Genomic DNA, 18,899 nt, shown 5'->3' with positions numbered 1-18,899 from the left:
AGGCTTGGTGCTTAACGCCCTTCAGGTTTTGGTTCAGATGTCACCTCAGTGACGTTACTCTGACGCCACTGTTGTACACACACTGCCATGCCCCAATTCCCCCATCTTGCTCTTTTTCTTTTTTTTTTTTTTGAACCTCATGGCGCTTGAAACCTTTCAACATACATGTATTATGTAATTTGCTTATTTTTAGTGATTTATTCAGTAGCTATTGGTATTTATGTGCCGGGCTATATGTTTCCCCACTATATGAAGATAAAAGTCCCTGCCCTGGTGTAGCTTACATTCTGAGGAGGGCAGATAAACTTTTAAGTAAGAGAGTATGTCAGATAAGTGTTACTCCTGTTACACTGAATAAAAATCTGATTTTTAATCTCCGTCACCAGACTGAGCATCCCAAGACGCAGTGGTGGCTGATTTTCACCTCCCTTTCCTGATATCCTGAGGGAGGTCGGGATCTCTCAAGCCCTTCCTGCTCAAATCTGCAGAACACATTTAACCCATCTCCCTTCATCACCAGTGGGGAGATGTTGAAGTTCAAGTATGGAGCACGGAATCCGCCCGACGCTGGTGCTGCGGAATCCATTGCCAGCCGGGCCTCCAGGTTGAATCTTTTCTTCCAGGTAACAGACTGCCTTGCCAACTTTGCTCACTTCTGTGTGTTTCCTTGGAACCTCTTTGTTACCTTTGCTTTTGTTATAGGACTGAGGCTAATCCAGGAGAAAATCCCCTTTGGTGTTTCATATGAGCTGATAGTTTTGGAAAGGAGCCATTGTTCAGACAGGAGTGGGTAGCTGAACTTGCCCTGGAAGGAAGACCTTTTTCATGACTTCAGTACTAAAGTTTGTCCTTTTATTAAAGAAAAGTAATTGAAAAAAGACACTCTTTTGACCGAAATTTCTATACTTGTAATCCTATAGAAATATAGAAATCTTTTTCATTCAAGGGATGTTTATGGTTTAGATTAAAAAAAAACAGTTTTGATAAATACCACACCTGTGAAACCCCCTTTCCTCTCAAGATACAGAACATTTCCATCACGCCAAAGGATTAAAACTTAATGTTGTCAGATTTTTTTTCCACATAGATTTCTAATTCTTTTGTTTCTGATGTAGGTGGAACACCGTTGATGTAGAAATCCTTGTTTGACTTATGTATTCATAAGTCAAACGGACAGTACAGGTAGTGGTGAAGATTTAGGTTTGAACCCTGGCCCCAGTACTTGTTAGCTGTGTTACCTTGGGCGAGTCAGTTGCCTTCTCTGAATCCATTTTCCGTTCTTTATAATAGAGGTTATAACACCTAATTTACAGAGTTGTGAGGATTAAATGAGATAATCCATGTAAAGTACTTAGTTTCTTGCCCAGCTCTTGGTAAGCCCTTTATAAATGGTAACTATTATTAATAATAAGTGTAGAAATAGTTTTAGTGACAGTAATAATACATTTTTTATTAGCAATCTTTCCTGATCTTTTTCTTTCCAATTAATACATGCTCTCATAGGCTTTTTAAAAAAATTTATTTAATTTTTGGTTTTGTTGGGTCTTCATTGCTGCGCGTGGACTTTTCTCTAGTTGTGTAGAGTGGGGGCTACTCTTCGTTGCGGTGTGCGGGCTTCTCACTGCATTGGCTTCTCTTGTTGTGGAACACGGGCTCTAGGTGCGTGGGCTCAGTAGTTGTGGCTCATGGACTCTAGAGCTCAGGCTCAGTAGTTGTGGTGCACGGGCTTAGCTGCTCCACGGCATGTGGGATCTTCCTGGACCAGGGCTTGAATCCGTGTCCCCTGCATTGGCAGGTGGATTCTTAACCACTGCGCCACCAGGGAAGCCCAGTAAAAATAAATTGATGTTCACATAGCAGTAGTTATATTTAAGAAGGCATTTTTGTATGATACCTGTATGATGATAAATAGTAATACTATTTAATAGTAAGTTAATAGTAATACTATTAAATTTAATAGTATTTAATAGTAATACTGTTACATTTAAACCAACTATACTGGTTTAAATGTAATAGTATTTTACAATGTTATATTAGTTTCAACACTAATACGATCTTGAGGACATTTTTCCCAAGATACTGGTATTGGGGAATGTTCAAACAGATCAGAATAGGGACAGATTGAAAGTGTAGGTGGGACCATCCCCATCACCATTTAAGTTATGAGCCATTTTTCACTAATGAATAGTCTATTTTTAACCTCAGCTGACTGAATGCTACCACGTTTTAGCCCATTTATCATTTTACTCCCAAACTTTCAACTTATAATAGTATTTATTAAGGGCTTATCATGTGCAGATGTGGAGGGAGACAAAGACTTGCCCAGAATCACACAGCTTGTAAATGGCAAAGCCACGCCCAGTTTTTGGTCTGTGGGTATGTAACTGCTGGGCAATACCGCCAGAGTATGTCAGAGTTTATTAAGTGTGTCTTGTACTTAAATGTCATTTTAACAGCAAGAATTGTGGATAAACCCCTAATTCATCTTTTTTTTAAACTAATGAGTTCCACCCCGCCCCCAGGAAAGCTGTTATTTGCAAGTGTAGCATAACCCTAACATTCGCCTTAATATAGACAGGTAAGGATACTGTTTTTCCCCCTTCCAGCTGAAACTGCATTCCTTCTTGGATGGGACTTGAACCCAGCCAAAACTCAGATTGGACTTGAACCCACGATCCCTGACTTAGGAGGGGACTTGAACCCACTCTCTTTTAATTGAAACTGCTCACCTGGTGTCAGGGCTTACTGAAGCTCAGGTTCTCTTGTCTCAGCACAGAAAAGGCAAAGAGTGAGTTTCTTAGCCTAGGATGCTTGTGAGAGATACAAACAGCCAGCAAGGGAATGCAGCCCCGAGAACAAAGAGGGGCTACATTTTTATAGTCAAAGAAAAAGTGGGGAGGGGAGAAGACCACCTTTTTTCTCATTTTTGGGCAGACATCAAGGCTTACATCATTAGTTCTTCCTTTGACCCTATATGGTCTAACCGGGACTGTCATGGTGCTACTTAAATCATGTATATTAGCAGGAGAGTGGTAACATATACTAAAATATGGTAATTCATCTCAGGTTTCAATATAATGTTCCCTTTCACCTAGTTTCTTTCTCCTTTCACCTATATTTCTGTCTTGGCTACATGCAGAAATGCTCCTCTTCAAGGACCATTAACTTCCTGACTTCGTGTAAAAAGATTCAGACCCCATATCTATTGTCTCGTGTTTTAGCTATCAGGACTTGTGGCTTTAGTGTACTTGGTACTTGGATGCACCTGGTCTTCCTTCAAGGTAGTATAGATTGTTGCTAGGTTACTGGATTCTTTTCTTGAGTGGTCATTAGCTTATAACAGTCTCCCAGACTCCCTTAAAATTTCCTCTGTGTCCTTAATCCCCTAGTGGGATTTCTAAACTGTTTAATTATCCTACTCTATCCCTATCCCAGCGCCCTTTTAATGAGGTTTGGATAGAGAGTAGTGGTTTTGTTTTCCATTTAGGTAAGTACTTTAGACAGCGTCTCAGTTTCTACTTAACAGAACTTCCCCACAAGCTCTAGGTCAGTGGTTGGCAGAGTTTTAAATTTTCGAGCCAGCAGAATTTTACAAATTTGCTGGGCTGACCTAGGTTTGCCAACTTTCTATTTTGCCAAGTAAGGAATGTAAAAAACACACAGAAAAAAGAAAATCATATTATCTTCTTTATTTCATAAAGAAAGGACATTTTAAGAAATACCATTAGAGGAAGGACATCGTTGCAGAATAAAGGACCATTTTACAATTTGAATACATGTAGCTTTATAAAAGAGTCATCATGTGGTGTTCATCTTTTCTTATTTCATGGCAGACTTGAAAACTTTGTTAAGACTCACTACTGTATTTGGGAACAGCTGCTTAAACTCATTAAGGAACAGAAGAAACAAAGAATCTTAGTTTCCCAGTTAGTGGCAGAACTCTAAAGTGACAGAAGGGTGGCCTTTTGTGACCCAGTGCTTCACAAATCTGGCTGAGGTCTGACTTTCTAGGGAGGACTTGTTTCTAAACATATTCTAAGCTACAAACTGGGAAATTGGAATTCAGTAGGTTGGGGTGGAACCTGAGAATCTGTTTTTTTTTGTTTTTTAAGTGCTCCAGTTCTCCAAGTGATTCAGATGTAGCCAATCTGTTTCTGTTATCCGGTGCTGTGTAACAAACCACTCACAAAGTTTAAACCAACAGTGATTTATTTTGTCTTATGATTCTGTGAGTTGGCTGCATTCAACTAGGTGGTTCTTCTGCTGGAGTCACTCATGGGGCTGTACTGAGTTGGGAGCTTGGCTGGGACTGGAACATTTGGGTGCCACCTGCTGGCTGGGGAGCCTCAGGGTTATACTGACCTCTCTTCTCCAAAGGTCTTTCATTATTCAGTCAGTCTAACCTGGGGCTTGTAATTTTTTTCTGTGGATAATAAGTATTTTAGATGTCATGGGCCTTACGGTCTCTGCTGCAACTAGTCAACTCTGTCATTGTAGCACAGAAGCAGCCGTAGACGATATGTAAATTAATAGGTATGGCTGTGTTCCAATAAAGCTTTATTTATAAAAACATGCAGTGGGCCAGATTTGGCTGACCCCTGGTCTAGCCCAAGCTTCTTGACTTGGTGGATGGCTTCCCCAAAAAAGCAAAAGTAGAAGCTGCCAGACTTCTTAAGGGCTCCACCTTGAACTGGCACATGATCCCTTATGTCATGTTCTGTTGGTTGACGTGAGTCATGGCGATGGCACAGATTCACGGGGAGAGGAAATAGATTCCGACTCTTGGTGGGTGCAGTGGCAAGTGCCTTCAGAGTTAGAGGAACTGTTGGTGGCCAGCTTTGCAGAGAGACCTGCACACAATCCACAGCTTGGCACATGGGTTTCGTTGCTCTAGACCAGGGGTGCAGACTCATGTCTTTGGGGGGCCAGGCAGTGTAAAGGAGTCAAGTGAGCCAGATGGAAGAGCTGCGAGTCAGGTCTGCAGTGAAATGCAGACCACATCCGCTACCCAGAGGGGCAGCGCTCCTCAGCTGCAGCTCAGCAACCCCAGGCAGGAATGTGGGGCATGGTTGCCAGATCTGCCAGGGTCTCATGAGAAGCCAGAAATCCTCCCCTCCCCCCCTTTTTTTGGTGTGAAATCTCCTGATTTTTCAATATTGGCAGATAGCTCAAATTATTTTAAATACCACAGGCCAAACAAAACATGTCTGCAGGCTAGACGCAGTTTGCCAGTTTGCAGCTGTTGCTCGAGATCCTGAATAAATTCAGCTTTAGTGCAGTCACTCCATTTACACGACCCTAGATTGTTCAAGTGAATTAAACTGAAGTTATGTCAGCAAACCTCTGGGAACACAGGGAGGAAGAGGCAATCATTGTGTCCTAGTGCAGAGACATGGAGATGTGACAGGACCAGCAGGGTTCGGAGTAAATGTCCCCACGAGCCTCAGACCATTAAGAAAGAAGGACCTTTTCTTATTCTTGGCACGCTGGTGAAGTTTTTCTCCCGAGGTGCTGGAGGAAGAAGCCCACGGTGATGGAATGTACAAGTGATAACTTAATGACTGTCAGTGGATGTTGCTTTAAAGAACGAGGCCACTGAATTATGTTGTTAGTGTGTGTCGTGAGCAGTTAGTCGAGTTGGTGGCTTGCACTTTACTCTGCGTGGATGTTATTGATCAAAGCTTTTCATTATTGACAGTGTCTCCATCTGCTGTTTGCTGTTTTTAGGGGAAACCACCCTTCATGACTCAACAGCAGATGTCTCCTCTTTCCCGAGAAGGGATATTAGATGCCCTCTTTGTTCTCTTTAAAGAATGCAGTCAGCCTGCTCTGATGAAGATTAAGCACGTGAGCAACTTTGTCCAGAAGTGTAAGTGTGGGCAACTTTTTCCTGAAAACTGTCCTGCTTAGAGAGAACTAGAAGGATGCCAGAGGCGGGATGCGTTTGTGGTCGGTGGGAGTGGGTGGGAACTCTGCTTTAGATGGACTCACCTTCAAGGTCAGCTTCCACCTTCTGTCTCTGGGAGACCGGATAAGTCAGGCCTCTTGGTTGCAAGTGACAGAAACTCAACTCAAACTAGCTTAGGCCAAAAAGTGAATTAAAATTTTTTTTAATTTTATTGAAGTATCTAGTTGATGTACAACATTGTATTGATTTCTGCTGTACAGCAAAGTGATTCAGTTATATATGTTGTTTTTCATTAGGGTTTATCACAGAATATTGAATATAGTTCCCTGTGCTATGCAGTTGGACTTTGTTGTTTATCCCAAAAAGTGAATTTTTTTTGGCTCATGAAACTGATAGTCCAGGGATGGGTCAACTTTTAGGCATGGCTGGTTCCAAGGACTTAAATAATGTCCTCTGGCTCTATCTTTACACTCACTCAAAGCTAATTATTCATTAGGCATTATAAGCACAGTGCTTAGCGCCCACAGTATTTAATTTTAATAAATTGAATTTATTGTAATTAGTTTAACTTAATTTATTTTAAAATCATAAGAAAAATATGGGTATGCTAATAATGTTTAATGATTCTGGATTATATTCATCTTTATACCAATGCAGTCATAAAAAATATATATATTTATATAAAATATATTTTTTATGGAGCAAGGGACTGACGAAGGTGAAAGTGCCTAGGGACTGTGAAAGTCATGAATCGGCCCTGCCCGCACCTTGTTGTTGTGTTTTATTTATTTATTTTAAGGTATTTATTTATTTATTTATTTGGCTGCACTGGGTCTTAGTTGCGGCATGTGGGATATAGTTCCCTGACCAGGGATCGAACTTGGGCCCCCTACATTTGGGAGCATGTAGTCTTAGCCACTGGACCACCAGGGAAGTCCACGAATGCACCCTGTTCTCAACTCTCCTTGACTTCCACGTGGTGGGGATGTTGACTGCTGGTTCCCCAGTTTCGTATTTTTTCACGTGACCCCAGTGTTTTTCGACCAGCGGTGATTTTGCCTCCCAGGGACATTTGGCAGTATCTGGAGACAGTTTTGGTTGTCACAGCTGGCGGGGAGGGGGCTCATGGCAGCTAATGAGTGGAGCCCAGAGATGCTGCTAAACATCCTACAATGCAGGGGACAGCCCCCCACCACCCAGAACTCTGGGACTAGCGGGCCTTTCTCTCTCGCCGTGAAATCTCAGGGCCTCTTCCTCTCCATACGACTCTTCTGTGTGGTCTCTCCATGAAGGGCTGGCCAACTACAGCCTGAGATGCCTGCTTTGTAAACAAAGTTCTGCTGGAATACAGCCACGCCTGTTCCCTAGGGCTGCTGTCACATCACAAGGCATTTGAGTAGGTGTGACCATATGGCCTACAAAGCCTAAAATATTTACTGTCTGGCCCTTTAAGAAAAAGCTGCTGACCCCTGGTCTACACTCTAGCAGAGATGTCTAGACCTCCTCCATGGCAACTCAGGGTTTCCAAAAGCACAAAAGTGGAAGCTGCCAGGCCTTTTTTGGGCTCAGGCCTGGAAGGGACGTAGAATCTCTTTGGCTGCATTCCACTGTTTGCAGTGAGGCATAGGGCCCCACAGATTCCATGTGCCGGGGAACTATGTGTATCTTCCACTGTCTATGTTCATGCAATCCCAGGGAAGATTCTCATTGGCTCTGCTTTGGGTCACTTGCCCACCCCTTGACCAGTCACTGGGCCAGGGTGTGAAATACTGTGATTGGCCTCATTTAGGTGCCCAGGGGTCCAGAGCACTGTGATAACCAGGACCTCATGGAAAGGGGGATATACATTGCCCAAAGGACCTGGAAGTTTTCAGTGGATTAAACCAATGTATTACTAAGTGACCGTCGGTACCCTGTCTGTTCTCAGTGCCCTCATCTGCAAAATAGGGGAAAACGCATTATCTCATCAATAGGGATTGAATGAGTTAGTGCACAGTCCAGGCTTATTATGTTGCCTGGCACGTAGAAACAATCAATAAATGTTACCCAATAATGATAACCATAAACCTCAACGTTTAATATATTGTGTACCTTTAACTTGAAAATGTACTTGGCGTATTTGTTCATGATTCTGTGTTTGTTCGAATAAGCTCCCACCTTATTTTGTGGAATATTTAAATTCTCAAATAGGGAGTGGGAGGGGAAGGGGAATTATGTGACAGACTAATTTACTGAGCTCTCAACATGCACCTTCTTTAGTCTTGAGATTGCCCTCCGGTTCCTTTAAAGCAGAGGATCTTCTAGACTCATTCAGTAATCAGGGGACTAGACTTAGTGAAACACAGATTTTTCTAATAGAATCCTCTTCCAGGGAGCTGTTTCATATTTTTAAAGAGGCTTCCTGGAGAGTATGGTTGAGAGACTATGACTGGAAAAGGGTGATTGCATTAGTATGCTTTTTTTCCCCCCTTTGATTTTCTGTTTTGGAATGTAAGCTTCATTTCTCCATGGGAAGAAGGGTCCAACAGCTCTTACTGCATAAGTTTCTCGAGTCTTGCCATAGAGATGGAGATTTTCTTCAGGGACTGTTGGAGGAAGTGAGACAGAATAATACAGCCCTGAAGCAGTGCCCCTAGCTTGGGCCAAGAGAGGGCAGGGAGCTGGCATCTGGGAATCAGGGAAAGGCTTTTTATTTCTTAATTGTTATTCTAGCCCCAGTGCCTAAAACAGTGTCTGGTTCACAGAAGGTTTTAATAAATATTGGTTGACTGACTATTGCTGATGAACAGAATAAGTAGCAAAATCTTAAGTAGTATATCACATATTTTGTGTAAAAAATAAACAAGCGTGATATTAAAACATGCAGACAAAGTGCTGATAATGGTTAAAGTTGGGCTGTTCTTGGTGATCTGACAGTAGCTGAAATTCTACCCTCTTTTAACTAGGTTCGCTGCAGGCAAGCATATGTTCACAACCTTAGTACTTTGGGCAAAATGTAACTTTAAGAAGTTTTTTCCCCCTGATTGCAAACATGATACAAAATAATTATTTGCAGCAACGTGGATGGACCTAGAGATTATCATACTAAGTGAAGTATGACAGAGAAAGACAAATATCATATGATAGCACGTATATGTGGAATCTAAAAAAAATGATACAAATGAACTTATTTACAAAGCAGAAATAGACTTACAGACATAGAAAACAAATCTATGGTTACCAAAGGAGAGGGGAGGTATAAATTAGGAGTTTGAGATTAACATATACACACTGCTATATATAAAATAGGTAACTAACAAGGACCTACTGTATAGCACAGGGAACTATATTCAATATCTTGTAATAACATATAATGGAAAAGAATCTAAAAAAGAATATTTATATATGTATAGCTAGTCACTTTGCTGTACATCTGAAACTAACACAACACTGTAAATTAACTATGTTTCAATTAAAATATTTTAAAAATACAAAGTTAAATATGAAAGGTCAGAGTGGGAGAAAATCCCTCAAAATCTTTCTCTAAGATAACCACTGTTAATGATTTGGTGCGTAGTACTGCAATTTTTCTTTTGTCCTTATAAAATATTTATTATGAAATGTTCAAACATACCTAAAGGTGAAGAGACGAGTGTCATGAGCCCCCGCATACCAATCCACTGGCTTGAGCAATGAACCCTTTTTCATGCATGTTCTAACATTACTGTGTTTTAATTTTATGCAAAATGGCTCATATGTTTATAATGCTTTTGCCAGTAGGTTTGCTCACCTAGCAAAATATTTACTCGACAGGTATTTATGGAGCACTTGCCATGTGTCAGCTTCTGTTTTGGGTACTGGGTTTACAGTAGTGATCAAAACAGAAAAAATCCTTGTTCTTGAAGAACATAGACTCTAGTGGAGCTTGAGCTACTGAATTCTTTTAAACATGTGCCTAATATTCTTTTATGTGGGTGGACTCTTAGGCTGTTTCCCCTTTCCTGCTAACGGACCTCTAGGTTGTTTCTGATTTTTTTCCTGTAACAAACAGTGCTTATCATAAGTACCTTGATATGTATGTCTTTGGAGCATTTCTGTGAAGGATGAATTCCTAGAGATTGAAGTGTCGCAATACTGAGTTTCAAAAAAGGAAGCAGTACACTCATCTGTGGTGGCTTTTGCCTCCTGGGTCCAAATATATATCTGACAAGGTCCTTCTTTGATTGCATTTTCATTCCATGCTTTTGGTCTTTACCTCCCCTCTATGTTCAGTCTGCACTGGGCTCAGAGTGGGCGGGGATGAAGGGTCGCTGTGGTTTTGAAGTCACAGAAGTTGCTGGTAGGGAGAGAAGTTGCGAAGGGTTATTTTTTCACAGTCATAGACATGAGTTTAGCATCTCACCTGTTCACCTTAATAATCCACAAGCCTGACCCTGTTGGACAGGGGAGGGAGTTGGCAGGACACAGCCGAGGCCAGGAAGCCCCAGAGGAAGTTTGGGCAATGGCGCCTACCCTCGGCACCAAAACCAATAAGCCACTTGGTGTCTTCGGTCAACTTACACATTTGGAGGGCGGACCACAATGAAGTCTGTCATGTGCAAAATGAACCCCATGACGGACACAGCTTCCTGTGGTTCCGAGGTTAAGAAGTGGTGGACCCAGCAGCTGACAGTGGAGAGTGACGAAAGCAGAGATGACCTTCTGGACATTTAGATGGAAACCAATGCAGATGAAAGTCCACTGGTGAAAACTGACTTCTGATAGGATCTTTCATTGTCCAGTGAGCAATCTGTAATTGATATATAATTTAAGTCCAACTTGTAACAAGATTTTTTAAACCGGAAAAAAAAATATCCAGAAGCCTTTGGATAACAGCATTGTGATGTGGAATGGTTTCTCAGAATTCTGAGAGCATCGTGATGGTGTTTCCTGCAAGCAGTTTTGTTTCCCTGGGTGATTGAGATGCCTGGTGGTTGCCAGTGACAGACCCAGAGTTATTAAGTTGGACAATGCTGTAAGCAACACGGGGGCCCAAGGCCTAACAGAATCAGGAGAGCCTGGCCTTGTGTGCGAGCAGTGATGAAATCAGGTTCAAGCCAGCATATTTGGGGAATTAATAATTCAAAACTCAAGTACTAGATCTGAAAGAAACTTGGAAGAGGGCAGGGCAGAAAGGCTGGGCTTGTCACAGTGATGTCAGGGCAAAAGGAAAATATCGTGCAGCTTTCAATTTTGCTTCTGCATGGAATTCTCCCTGAAAGCGCTTTCTTTATTTTTTTTGTTTTCCAACGGTCACGATGAATTCATGTGGATCCACCCACCCCTCTTGCCTGATTACTCAGGGGGCCAAAAGAAGGTGTTTTTAGGATGACTGTTGAAGTAAGAGATGTGGTTAGTGCAGTGATGTTCATCGTATGAGCCTTTGAGCTAAGTTAATTCAACTCCACCCACGCAACAAAGGAAGGGAGTGGGTAACAACAATTAAAATTGCATCGGCTAATTCATTAATATGTTGACAAGTGACTGTGGTTATGAAGTGGCTTTTCCCTTTGTTGGATTCTGCCCCTTTCGCTGTGTGAACAACTCTCTGAGTGATTGTAACTCTAGAGTGTGGCTCCCAGCTTTATCTGGTGCCCACCCACAGAACTGAGGATCACTCCAGGGTACCCGTGGGATTTCAAGAGTCCTTGGTCTTCACCATGGCATCTGGGATTCTCCAGGATAATTTTGATTACATGTTTCTCTTGTCTTGCTTAGGAGTGTAACCCTCTATATGATGCAGTTTCCCTGTATCAGGCAGGACTGAAGGACTTAGTCAGTCATAACTGTTCCACTCTATTCTTTTTTTTTAATATTTTATTGAAGTATAGTTGATTTACAGTGTTGTTAATTTCTACTGTACAGCAAACTGATTCAGTTATACATATATATATTCTTTTTCATATTCTTTCCTATTATGATTTATCACAGGATATTGAATATAGTTCCCTGGGCTATACAGTAGGACCTTGTTGTTTATCCATCCTGTATATAATAGTTTGCATCTGCTAATCCCAAACTCCCAATCCATCCCTCCCACCCCTCCTCCCCCTTGGCAACCACAGGTCTGTTCTCTATGTCTTTGAGTCTGTTTCTGTTTCGTAGATATGTTCATTTGTATCATATTTTAGATTCCACATATAAGTGATATCATATGGTATCTGTCTTTCTCTTTCTGACTTACTTCACTTAATATGATCATCTCTAGATCCATCCATGTTGCTGCAAATGGTATTATTTTATTCTTTTTAAAAATTTTTTTATTGGAGTATAGTTGATTTATAGTGTTGTTAGTTTCAGGTACACAGCAAAGTGGATCAGTTATACATACACATATATATATACTATTTTGTTTTTTAGATTCTTTTCCCATATAGGCCATTACACAGTATTGAGTAGAGTTCCCTGTGCTATACAGCAGGTTCTTATTAGTTCATTCTTTCTTATGGCTGAGTAGTATTCCATTGTATATATATAAACCACATCTTCTTTATCCATTCATCTGTTGATGGACATTTAGGTTGCTTCTGTGTCTCGGCTGTTGTAAATAGTGCTGCTATGAACATAGGGGTGCATGTATCCTTTCGAATTATTTTGTCTGAGTATATGCCCAGGAGTAGGATTGCTGGATCATATGGTAGCTCTATTTTTAGTTTTTCTGAGGAACCTCCATACTGTTCTCCATAGCGGCTGCACCAATTTACATTCCCACCAACAGTGCAAGAGGGTTCCCTTTTGTCCACACCCTCTCTAGCAATTATTATTTGTAGACTTTTTAATGATGGCAGTTGTGACTGGTGTGAGGTGATACCTCATTGTAGTTTTGACTTGCATTTCTCTAATAATTATGTTCCAGTCTATTTTTTAGACCATTAGAGTTGTTGCAAATCCAGCGATGCCCCAACTTAGTGCTGTTAATAAATATATGTTAGATTCCAAATCTGCCACCCATTTAGTCCGTACTTTAAACACTGAGAATCTCTCACTGTTCTGCCCCCTCCTCCAGTTCCCCAAATTCATATGTTAAGGCTCTATCCCCCAACATGTGGAGGCTTTGGGAGATAATTAGGTTTAGATGAATTCATAAAGGTGGTCCCCCATGATGGAATTAGTGTCCCTGGAAGAAGAGGGACGAGGGCTCCCTTTCTTTCTGCCACATGAGGACACAGGGAGAAGGTGGCTGTCCATCAGTCAGGAAGCGGGTTCTCTCCAGGATCTCAGTCTACTGGCCTTCCCAGCCACCAGAACTTTGAGAAATACATGCCTGTTGTTTAAGCCGCTTTGCCCATGGGTCTGTGGTGTTTTGTTAAAGCAGTTAGGGCAGATGAAGACACCAACGGAGAGATTGCACTCGGAGAAGGAATAGACTGTATGCTAAGAAAAAAGATTGTTGCAAACCCATCCAGGTGTGTGATACGTCAGCTCTGCAGGACCAAGATCAGGGCTCTATTTGGTTCCTTGGGCTCAGGCTTTTTTTTTTTTTTTTTCCCTTTGGTAGCGCTGCTGCATGTTAAGGCCAGGAAGGTATTTACTGACACGATCCAAGGGAGATAAGACTTGGGCTAGTGGGATAAAACTGAGCAGGACACGTGTAGTCAGAATGGAATGATCTGGAAGTCAACTCCAAAGTTGACTGACATGGGGATCACATTGCTTACATCCCATGATAAACTGATCTAAATGCTGGTAAGAACTTTTGATCACACTGCCCTGCAGCCTCCAGAGAGGAGGAAGAAAAGCATGATTTCCGTTCTCCTTCCCCTATTTTCTACGTCTACAGGATTCAAATCATAGCTGCCATGGAAACTGTGCTTTGGAATTTCTGGAGCCCTTAATTTTAACTTAGGATAGGAAAACACTTTTATGCTGATTTTATAATTATTCACGATGACGAGAAAGTGACTAAGTGTCTCCTGACAGCTAGGGAAGACATCACAACACTTTCTTCTTTCTTCCTTTCTTTTCACTTTCATAAAGATGCGTGTATTTGAAGCACGTTATGGATCAGGAGTCACTCTTCCGTCTTTTGCAGATTCTGACATCGTAGCTGAGTTGCAGGAGCTCCAGCCTTCAGCAAAGGACTTTGAAGGGAGAAGTGTGGTAGGTTGTGGTAACTTTGCCGAAGTGCAGGTGGTCAGAGAGAAAGCGACCGGGGACATCTATGCCATGAAAGTCATGAAGAAGAAGGCTTTGTTGGCCCAGGAGCAGGTAGGAGAGTTTAAGATCACAGCATTTTCCCCCTTTCTGTACCAGCATGTTCATTGCAGAGATGAGAATCTGCTGAATTGGCATCTGGGCTGGAGCCAGTTTTCCTCTGCCTCTCTAGTTAATTATGGTGGCACAGCCAGGAAGGTCTGAACACTCTTGAACTGACATTGACTAGTTTTGAAGACTGACAAGCTCCCCTGAGTTGCTTTTATAGTTGCATATTATTCAGAACCAACTTGGCCTTTTCACTAATGAATTGGAGATGATCTTTCATGACCATCCCTTGGGGATTCAGAGATGTGCATGTCATGGGGTGAGTCGGATAGCCTTTGCTTTTGTACACATCTTATATATTTGTGTTGTGGGCATGTGTATTTGATTTTAAAACAGGCCTCTGAAGAAATTAAATTGTTCTATGGCTAGGGAGTTGCTGGTTGGAGAGCAGGTGAGAAGTTATCTTTCCTGTTGTGGTGTTTTTCTCTTTTAAACAAGGCTACTGCTTCCAGACAGTATTGATTCATTTGCCTCGTTTCTAGAGAGGCGGCCATCAGCCTTGGTGTTCAGACAGCAATTTATTAGTTACCCATGTTCAGGTGCACATCATGTGTCTGATAATGGACCCAGCTCTGTGGGAAGCCTGCAAAAGGAATCGAAGCTCCATGGCTGTTAATTTCAGGGTTTTAGAACAACCTTGGAAAGTGGAGGTAAAACACAGATACGTAAAGCAGGCACTTAGGAGCTAAAGCATCACAGAAGAGGGAGCAGTTAGCAAATTCATGAACGATAGAATGAGGAGAGGTGTGGGTGAGCCAGAGACAGTTAGGGAAGGTTCACAGTGCTGAGAGGGAGCATGGGCTCCGGACAGAGAGAAGTGACGAGAATGTACCAGGTAGAAGTGTGGTGTGCATGCCGTTCTGGAGGTGTGAGTATTAGAACGCTACGCAGATGTGTTTGTTTGTTTTTGTTGTTTAAGTGGTTTAGAACGAATAGACTGGGAAATGGGGAGAAATAAGGATACTGGAGTTGGGAGGGGGTGATTGGTGGGAAACCTCAAGGACCCTTTTTCGGTTACTGTGATAAAATACATGCAACATAAAATTTACCATTATAGCCATTTTTAAGTGTACAGTTCAGTGGCATTAAGTACATTCACAGTGTGCCACCATCGCCGCTGTCCTGCAGAACTTTTTCATCATCCCAGATAGAAACTCTACCCATTAAATAGTAACTCACCCTCCCCAAGAACTGCTTTTCGGAGTCACAGTTTAATTTGTGAGACGTTTGGGGATCATGCAGGTTTTTGGAAGAAGGAGGCTGGGGTCTGGGTCTGAGTACTTAAGTGACTGTGTGGTCTCCAGTCAGAGACTCAGCGGAGGGCAGCAAGCTGCTTGTCAGCATCCGGGAAAGCTGTGGCGTGCGTTCAGGAATGAAATGTGGGCAACTTCACAGAAAGGACAAATGACAGGATGTGGCAAATCATTCGGAAGAGAGGCGTGGAAGATGCCCACTCAGCCACCCAGCACCTAACAACCACCTGTCATCAGGCCACACCTGCTGAGCACCTGTCGTGTCTGGTGTGTTCCTGGGTCCTTGGAATAGGCCTTAGATTTAGGCTTGTGCTGCTTATATTTCAGGTGGGAAATGGTGCATATCAAAGGAAGCAAATTCAGCGTCTGCCATACTGCTGGCAAGTGATGGAGACACTCACATAGGTGTGCGTTCCTCCAGGTGAATGACTTGAGATGACCCCTTGTGAGGCGTGGGCTGGGAGATTTAAAAATCGCACACACCCGGGAGCTAATTAAACCCACCCACCCATTCCTTACCTGAGCCACGGTGAGGCTTTGGAATTGAAGGTTGTGAGAAGAGAAGTCAGCACAGGGAGTTGGGGGAAGGAAGTGCCAGAGAGGAGGTGAGAAGAGGTAGCATCCTGTGAACAAGACCTGTCACCTAGGAGAAGCCAGCAACCCCTCCCAGAGCTCCATGAAAACTGGAAGAGGTCCTCAGAGACCGTTTGTTTTAATAGAAGCTTCAGGGGTCAGACGAGGCGTCAATGATAAGCAAGTGAAGGTGTAGACCCTTCTGTCCAGCCAGCCTTCACTGAACACTTTTTATGTGCCAGGAAAACAGAAGGATCAGCAAATCCCACACGGTAGATTTTGGGGGTTGGGTTGGTGTTTCCCAGATGTGTTGGAGGTTAAACTGGTGGTGTGCATGATGATTTTGGGCAGTACACGGACAGAAAACTATTTTAAAACATTTAATAGTTTAATATTAACTGGCATATCAAAACCTGGCACTTTCACAGATGTTACTCTTAGAACGAAGTGGAAGAAGGTGTATTTAAAATTAAATTACTTGGAAACAGTCACAAATTTACAGAAAAGTCGCAAGTATAGTGTGTCAGTCAAGGTTCTATAGTATATATATATGATACATGCTATCTATACACATTGACTATACATACATGTACACATTGAATATACGTACATGTACACATTGACTATACATACATACACATATGTGTATGACTTACCTGACTGTGGGCGTTAGGAAGGCTGAAATCTGTAGGGCAGGTCAATAGGCTGGAAACTCTTGGGCAGAAGCTGGTGATGCAGTCTTGAGGCAGAATTTCTTCTTTCTCAGGGAAGCCTCAGTTTTGTTCTTAAGACCTTTCAACTGATTGGATGAGGCACACCCAAATTATCAAGGATAACCTCCTTTACTAAATTAACTACCGCCTACACAATAGCCTCACTGCAACACCTAGATTAGTGTTGGCTTGAATGACTGGGTGCTAGAGCCTAGCCAAGTTGACACAAAAAACTATCACATATAGTATCAACAACTTCCTTTTCCTGAACCATGTGAAAATCACTCGCCAGCCCGATGCCCCATTATCTCCAGGTACTTCAGAGTACATTTCCTGTAATAAGGACGTTTTCCCATGAATGACAACACAACCATCAAAATCAGGAAATCAACCATGATAAAATTACCACCATCTAATCCTCAGGCCCCACTCAGGGTTCACCAGTTTGTTCCATGATCTTTTAGAACAAAAGGATTCACTTCAGGATCCCACGTGGCATTTAGTTGTCCTGTCCCTCTAGTCTTTTCAGTCTGGAACAGTCCCTTAATTTCTCCCAGACTCTCATGACCTTGGCGACTCTGAAGATTATACGCCAGTTATTTTGTAAAATTTAGATTTGTCTGATGTTGCTCATGCTGAGATTCAGGTTCAGGCAGGATTATCACAGACAGGATGCTCTGTTCCTCTCATTGTATCCCAACAGGTGAGTCTCAATTTCAGTTTGTCACATTCCTGAGGGTGTCACTTTGGTATCTGCCACACTTCTCCACTGTGGAGTTAACTCCTTTCCCCTTTGTAATTACATACATATATTTTGGAAGGAGATACTTTCAAACTATGGAAATACATATTTCTCATAAAACTTTCAATCCATGAATTTATTTATATTTGTATGGACTTGCATTTTCCTGTCAGTGAGTTACAGTCCATTCCTGTCATAATATATTTTTATACTCAAATTGTCCCCAGTTGGCCAATGAGAGAAAAGGGAACCCTCTTGCACTGTTGGTGGGAATGTAAATTTATACAGCCACCATGGAGAATAGTATGGAGGTTCCTTAAAAAACTAAAAATAGAATTACCATATGATCCAGCAATCCCACTCCTGGGCATATACCCAGAGAAAACCATAATTCAAAAAGACACATGCACCCCAATGTTCATTGCAGCACTGTTTACAATAGCCAGGACATGGAAGCAACCTAAATGCCCATTGACAGACTAATGGATAAAGAATATGTGGTACATATATACAATGGAGTATTACTCAGCCATAAAAAGGAACAAAATTGGGTCATTTGTAGAGACTTGGATGGACCTAGAGATTGTCATACGGAGTGAAGTAAGTTAGAAAGAGAAAAATATTGCATATTAGCGCATATATGTGGAATCTAGATAAATGGTACAGATGAACCGGTTAGCAAGGCAGAAATAGAGACACAGATGTTGAGAACAAATGTATGGACACCACAGGGGGAAAGTGGGGGTGGGGTGGGATGAATTGGGAGATTGGGATTGACATGTATCCACGAATATGTATAAAATAGATAACTAATAACCTGCTGTATAAAAAATAAATAAAATTATTTAAAAAAAAAATCTCTTCAGGTTGGCTTTTGTGTCCTTTTGACATATTCCCCATCTTTGAGTTCTGTGTTGCTTTCTGATACAGCAAGATGTTCAGGCTCTTACACTTTTACTTTATCTGCCCCAGACCTGCAATCAGTCATTTCTCCAAGGACCTCTTTTTGTTTTGTTTTTTTTTTTGTTTTTAAGTGGAAAATGGTATTTAGAGGCCATGATCTGGGCACTAGGTGTTCTGATTGCTATTGGGATGTCATTGCTCTCAGACGCCTTTCAGTGGACAAAGCCAGGGAATACATGTACATGTATGCAGTATACCTACCTTCACACACACAGACACACACACACACATTTACATCTCTGTTTATTTCTGTATCTATCTCTATATGTTGAAAACCATGTGTTCACATCAACACTTCCAAGTCCAGTCCAGCTTCACAAGGTTCATTGTAATTTTCACACTTTCCATGTTTGTAACTCTCTTCTCTGGTATCACCCTTAATATTTTTTACTTATTTTATGCATCTGTGTCCATCCAATCTACTGTGTTTGCTGCTTCCCCCTCCCCTTGGTGGGTTGATGCCCTGC

The 18,899-nt window shown here is 41.9% G+C and overlaps 1 protein-coding gene across 1 annotated transcript in view; it reads left to right on the top strand.

The window, feature by feature from the left end:
• The first annotated feature begins 527 nt into the window (after positions 1–527).
• Positions 528–18,899, top strand: part of CIT (citron rho-interacting serine/threonine kinase) — a 168,969-nt gene continuing 150,597 nt past the window's right edge. Inside the window, exons 1-3 of the mRNA XM_007464873.1 lie at positions 528–623; positions 5,728–5,869; positions 13,959–14,134. Of these exons, the coding sequence (XP_007464935.1) occupies positions 528–623; positions 5,728–5,869; positions 13,959–14,134 (414 nt within the window). The remainder of the gene's footprint in view (positions 624–5,727; positions 5,870–13,958; positions 14,135–18,899) is intronic.

This window comes from Lipotes vexillifer, unplaced genomic scaffold (genome assembly GCF_000442215.2).
Source record: "Lipotes vexillifer unplaced genomic scaffold, Lipotes_vexillifer_v1.1 scaffold2030, whole genome shotgun sequence".
NCBI classification, from domain to species: Eukaryota; Metazoa; Chordata; class Mammalia; order Artiodactyla; family Lipotidae; genus Lipotes; species Lipotes vexillifer.
Note: the sequence above shows the minus strand (reverse complement) of the source record. Positions and strands in the feature narration are given on the sequence as shown.